Below are 6689 nucleotides of genomic sequence, written 5' to 3' on the forward strand. Positions count from 1 at the left end.
AAATGTTTTCTAATATTTGGTATGATGTTATTGTATTTGTTTAATGGAGAGGAATATCTTGTTAGAGTTTGATGCAATGAGACAGGAGGGTTGATCATCATACAATCCATCTTCGATCGATGAGGTTGAATTCATGAAGTGTATCCTAGATGAACGTTGTTGTCACGCTCATGGATTGGGATGGAAGCTTAAATATGCTTCTAGTAATTACCAACCTAATACACTAATGCAAGCAATGTGTCAACAATTTAGTGCACAATCTCAAGAGATGCAAGAGAGTCTAAATCAGTCGTTTTTGGGCTCAAAATCCTATATACCAACAACTACCATCAATGCAATTCCACTAGGATCTAATGCAAGTCTTATACGATCTGTCCCAACAAGAAGATGATGAGGAAGGTTCTAATTGGCTATATTTATAGTTTGATATTAAAATTTGAACGATTTTCTAATAACTTTGGTCTAGTATTATAAAAGTTGAATGTTTTGAATTAAATTTTAATGTTTTGTATTAGATATACATATTTTTAGATTTATGGTCATGAAATAAGGAAATTTGAATTTATTTCTATTATATTTTGGTAAAAAAAAACTAGAAAGGAACAAAAAATAAAAATACAAAACAAATAAGTGAATTTAGAGACGGTAGGTAGTCGTTATAGGTATTTAATTATTATTTTTTTGGAATATTAATAGTTATATGTACAACGTTTGCCAACAAATTGTTGAGCAATAGAAGGTTATCTATAGGGACGAGTGTATTGAGGGCGAAATTTGAGCTATAACTATGGAGGAACAACAATGAACCCTTAGCAATGACATGTCATGTCCAAGGGGGGTTGTAGCGCCGAATTATGTCATCGTCAAAAGTTGTCATCGGCAAATTATCTAAATCTACTCCTAAATATCATATGTGTTTTCCTAAAAGATTTGAACCCATGACCTCTCATTTGAGATGATCACTCCTTACTGTTGTACGACACCATTCACAATGAAGTTTTGATTTTTGTGTTATGTTCCTATCCAACAAATTTCTATCATCTCTATAATTTATTTATGTTACTTTATTTTCTCTTAGTGCTCTTTATTCAACCCACATTGAGATTCATATATCATCATGAACCGACTCTATAAAATTTCCCTATAGTTTCAACGAGACATTTTTGTCACACAAGACCCGCGATGCTGCCCTCCAATGGATATATTGGGTTATTACCAAAATGCTTCTAAATACTAGCCTATACATGCTACTTGAATTACCAATTTACTACCACGGTGGTAGCGGTGGAACGTAAAATTATCTTTTCGAGTCTATATTTTAAAATTTTTATTAACTATGTTAAAATTTATAGGCTTGATGGTTGATACAACAATTTCACCATCTTTAGAAGCGATAATCTTGGTGTAAAACTTATTGATTACAGTTATGTATCTTGTAAATTTGCAGGTTCAACTTGTGCCTTTGTGCACAAAGAATTCGAGTAACAAGGGACAAAAAACTAAACTAGAAAATAGAGAAGAAGAACATGAGAAAATTACTTGGTGCCATAGACTCTTTATTGATAAACAAAAGATATGTATCGGACAACTAAAACATAAAACATTGGTCATATTTATACAAACAAAATTAGAATCCTAATATAATTTAAACATTGCTAGGAATAATCAAAAACTAAAATAAGGAAATTTTCCAATTTAATCATGATATTGAATTAATCCAACATTTTCGTTCTTAATTAAGAACTAGGTATGCTCTTCACTTTCATCAATGTCACGTTGAAACATCCCAAAAATACGGTCAAAAAATTTCGTTTAATTATTTATAAAAACCATAAATACCACTTGTCATTTCACAAAACCATGTGTAATATGTCCCAAATCATCATAATAAAATATTGTGTCAAAATCATGTGCAAAATATCAGAGTCTAAACATCACAGGCTAAAAGTTGTGGTGTGTGTCAATTGTCATGCATCCATCCCGAGCTCTTCCCCTTGCTAGCGGAACTACCTGAAATAAAAACCGAAAATTGTAAGCATGAAGCTTAGTGAGTCTTCCCAAACTACCACATATCATACACATAATCACATAGTAACATACATTGGGTCTTGCCCGCTACATCGAGCCTCGCCCGACATTGGACCGAAGTCCGGCATCGGGCCCCGCCTGGCATCGGACTGAAGTCCGGTATACATATAACATAACAATAGGCAAATAACACATAAACATATAACATAAACACATAAACGTTCCTCAGGCTTGCCCCAGCATCGGAACAGAGTCCGGAACATATAACACGTAACATATAAGCTGGAACTTCCTCGGGTTTGCCCCAACATCGGACCGAATCCCGGTATACATAAACAAACACATGCAAGAATCACAACGACATCAAGCATACAAACATTCCTCGGGCTTGCCCCGACATCAGACCGAAGTCCAGAAACATATAACTAAATCGGGCTAACCCCAAAAATGCTAACATACATAAACGGGCCAGCCTTGGTTCCTTAGACTCGTTCCTACTGGAAGAGGACTCACCTCGTGATGACGTGCCTAAGGCAGCACAACAGAATCGCGTCTAGCCCAGGAGCCGGGCACGCCAACCAGGCTCAACCCAGCAGGCTTAGCGCCCGCTGGCGCTCCCAAGAGTGGAATGCACAGGCGAAAGGCTCGCGCCCGCCAAGGGACGCTCCTAGCTCCAAGACAAAAGATACGGTTAGGAGACAAACAGAAGAATCAGGCCATTACCATCAGAGCCAATGAGAGCGCCCTAACGGTTGAAGGTGCATGACCCTCCAATCAGCGCCCCTGATCTTGTCTCCCCCCAAAGCGATCTTGTCTGGTACGGATCAGACAAGTGCGCTAGGTATAAAAGGGTATGCTCTCAGACCCACGAGGTAAGCTCTCTTCACTCTCTAAAGAGCAGATACCCAAAAACCCTAAATACCCTCTAACTTGACCGTCGGAGCGTTCTTCCGGGAGCTCCTCCCGGAAAGCAGCTGACGACTTTCCTTCTTTATGATCTTGCAGAGGCTGTCGAGAATCGAAGTGAACACTATCAACCGAGCCAATTCAAGGTCACATCATTTGGCGCCATCCGTTTATGAGACTAAGAACACAAATTAAAAGCACAAAAGCAAAAGGTCAATAACGTCCAATGGCAGTGAGGGACAACAGGCTAGTCCCATACGTCCCATGGCAGTGTTGGACGAAACACCACCATCTACAACGGTCAGCAGGGCTGATCTAGGTGAAGGAAGTTCTATAGTAACCACTGAAGGTTCCCCACAACCGCCAATTTACCAGCCAAGAACAACCCCGGTGGGGCCACTTCCAACAACGTCCCTTCAGATGCCACCGTTCTTTGTGCCGCCAATGCAACAAACACAACCGGTTCACTCAACAATGCTTCCGCCAAGCCACGTTTTCAACATCCCACCGTCGTTTACAGCGCCGCCACCATACCAGGTGACGGGCGGATAGAGTTCAATGCTTTCAGTGCCGCCATTGGCGCAAACCATGATAGCTCATACGCCACCTGTCTATTCGATGACCGACACATGGAGTAGACCAACCATCACCACCAACAATAGCCTGCAACAGACAACAACGGTCAGCCCTATGACCCCTATACACCCTTTCTCCTCCGGTTATTCCCTCCAACTACCATTCCAGCCGTACCCTTTTTACGGACCAAGCCCTGGCTATCACACGTCGCCACCATATGGCTTGAACCCCCAATACCAGCAACAGGGAGTGTCAACCGTCCCAAGCCAAGATTGCATTTCCCATAGCGTGACGTCTCTGTTTGTCAAATAATTGTTGGATTATGAAATACCAAACACAGCCAAGCTACCGACGCTCAAGACGTATAACGGAACCACTAACCCGGATAGCCACGTCGACACATATGAATGGACGATGACGTCGTCGAAGCTTGACGAGAGGTTTTAGTGCACGTAGTTCCCAACAACCCTTGATGGCAACGCCGACACATGGTTCAAGACGCTGCGATCGGGCAACATTTCCAATTTTGCCCAGCTTAAGTGCCTTTTCCTCACCAACTTTATGCAATTACGCAAGTACAAGGGATACTCTCATTCAATCATAGGCTGTAAGCAAAAGGAGGGTGAAACTGTACGAGAATACTTCGCAAGGTTCATAAACGCCACGTTAGACGTACCGGAGCATGATGAAAGGCTCATAGATGGCGCCTTTACGTGGGGACTTTTACCAGGCCCTTTATCACAAAAACTCATGGGAAAGAAGCCTCTAAAACGGGCCGAATTAAGGCAGGAGGATGGCGAGGCAGCAAAACAAGCCTACCTGAATGCTATGGCTGCTAGGCACCACAACCTAGGTCACATGGATTTCCGACGGCGAAGTAGGCTCTACGGCAAAGCAAGAAGACCACAGGTGTGGTTTCGACCGTTTGTCAAGGATGACAGACACGGTCGTCGCCCGGATGTGTACACGGTGTCGGAGAAACAGCAGCCAACCAAATCGCCCAAGAACCGGTACTGTGAGTACCACAAAAGTAAGATGCATGATACAACTAACTGTTCAGTATTAAAAAAAGAAATGGAAGAGAAACAACTCAAAGGGGACTTGGTGGAAATAGCGCGAAGCTTGCGTGCCAAATTTGACGCCGAAAACGCTAAAAACACGCCTCGCGAGGGGGTCCAGCCTAAGGAGATATTCATGATACGGAGCAAGAAAAGCAGGGAAGAGAAACAAAGGGAGCAAGGGAATATCAGACACTCGGTGCGTGCACTCACATTCTCTGTACAAGACCCCCGCCCGGAGGGATGGAGGGGCGATAACCCACTAGTAATCCAAGCCTCCATCAGGGATGTAACTATACATAGGGTCTACGTTGACACGAGAAGTTCGGCGGATATCATCTATGAGCACTGTTTTTGGCTTCTCCCAGACCGCTTGAAAAACAACCTACGGCCTACGACGGGGAGGCTGGTCGGATTCATCGGCCATAGCCTATGGTCGCAAGGCACAATTCACCTTCCTTTGACCATAACTAGCCACGATAGGAAGCGAAAGAAAACCGCCCTGATTGACTTTGTGGCCATTCAGCATTCGGTGGAGCACAAAATCATTCTGGGGAGAACAACTCTCTTAAAGCTAGGGGTGGTCCCATCAACCATGCATGGGGTCATGAAGTTTGACACTCCAATGGGCGTAGCTACAGTACTGGCTGCTCCACCTAAAGAATTGCAATGCTTCACAGTCATGAAACTAGCAGAGATAACTAAAGAGGTCAAGAGGCCGAGACATGATCCTGTGAAAGGGAAGGAAGTGATCAATGAGAGACACCCTGACCAGCCAGTCAGTATTGGGCGTGATCTCCCAAGTCACATAAGAAAAACGATGGTCGATTTGCTCAAGTGCTATAAGCACGCGTTTTCATGGACCCCTACGGGCATGGTGGGGGTAGAAAGGAAAATCATTGAGCACAAACTCGTAATTAAACCAGAAGCAAAGGAGGTTAACCAGAAGAAAAGGGTCCAAGGTAGGGACCGTAATAGGGAAATCAACGTAGAGGTCGCCAAACTAGCAGAAGCTGGAATAGTAAGGGAAGAAATATTCCCAACATAGATCGCCAATCCAGTTATGGTCTGCAAGCAAGATGGGTCATGGCGCATGTGCATAGACTTTTCCGACTTAAACAAAGCATGCCCTAAAGACTGTTACCCCCTCCCGGAAATTGACCAGAAGGTGGAGTCATTGCAAGGATTTAAGCTAAAGTGTTTTTAGATGCATATAAAGGGTATCATCAGATCTTGATGAGCAAAGAAGACGAGGAAAAAATGGCTTTTTACACGGATCATGGCACTTTCTGTTACACCAAGATGCCTTTCGGTATAAAGAATGCAGGGGCTACGTATCAACGCCTGGTCGACTCAATCTTCGCCAAACAAATTGGGAGAAACACTGAGGTGTACAAGGACGATATGGTGATCAAGAGTTCACATGAAGACAAAATGTTGCAAGACATCGAGGAGACCTTTCAAACCCTAGAGAGGGTGAAGATGAAGTTGAACCCAGCCAAATGCACGTTTGGGGTGGAAGAAGGGCAGTTCTTAGGGTATTATGTCACCAGGCAGGGTATCCAGCTCAGCCCGACCAAGGTGGACGAGTTCATCGAAACACCAGCCCCAGGCACCCTTAAAGACGCACAGGGCCTAAATGGGAAGCTTACAACTCTGAGCATGTTCATCTCGAAATCAGCTGACAAGGCCATGTCGTTGTTCCAGACACTGAAAGGCTGCATCGAGAAGAGCAACTTCCAGTGGACGAACGAAGCAGAAGTAGCGCTCTAGAAAATCAAGGAAGCACTACACAAGTTACCCACGCTGGCAGTCCCGTCCTGGGAGAGACGTTGCAAATGTATCTTTCGACCTCAAACGTAGCGATATCCTCAGTATTGACTGTAGAAAGGGAATGAGAACAGAGACCGGTGTACTTTGTAAGCAGGGCACTACAAGGTCCAGAACTCAACTACCCCACCCTGGAAAAGTTAGTCCTGGCACTCATCTACGCGGCGCGGCGACTGAGGCGATATTTTCAAGCACATCAGATCGAGTTGCTAACAAACTGTCCCATCAAACAAATATTGCTTAAGCCGGAGACGTCGGGCCGGTTGGCGAAATGGGCAATTAAATTGGTAG

General features: G+C 43.8%; 1 protein-coding gene across 1 annotated transcript; it reads left to right on the top strand.

Moving 5' to 3' along the window:
- The first annotated feature begins 4071 nt into the window (after window positions 1–4071).
- On the top strand, window positions 4072–5616 carry LOC111902400 (uncharacterized). Its single transcript, XM_023898240.1, has one exon. It carries the CDS (start codon window positions 4072–4074, stop codon window positions 5614–5616), a length of 1545 nt encoding a protein of 514 aa, XP_023754008.1.
- Window positions 5617–6689: the final 1073 nt, after the last annotated feature.

This window comes from Lactuca sativa, chromosome 3, assembly GCF_002870075.4.
Source record: "Lactuca sativa cultivar Salinas chromosome 3, Lsat_Salinas_v11, whole genome shotgun sequence".
Taxonomy (NCBI): domain Eukaryota; kingdom Viridiplantae; phylum Streptophyta; class Magnoliopsida; order Asterales; family Asteraceae; genus Lactuca; species Lactuca sativa.

Excerpts from the sequence above, each read along its gene's own strand:
- LOC111902400 (XM_023898240.1), top strand. The coding sequence starts at position 4,072 with ATGCAATTACGCAAGTACAAGGGATACTCTCATTCAATCATAGGCTGT.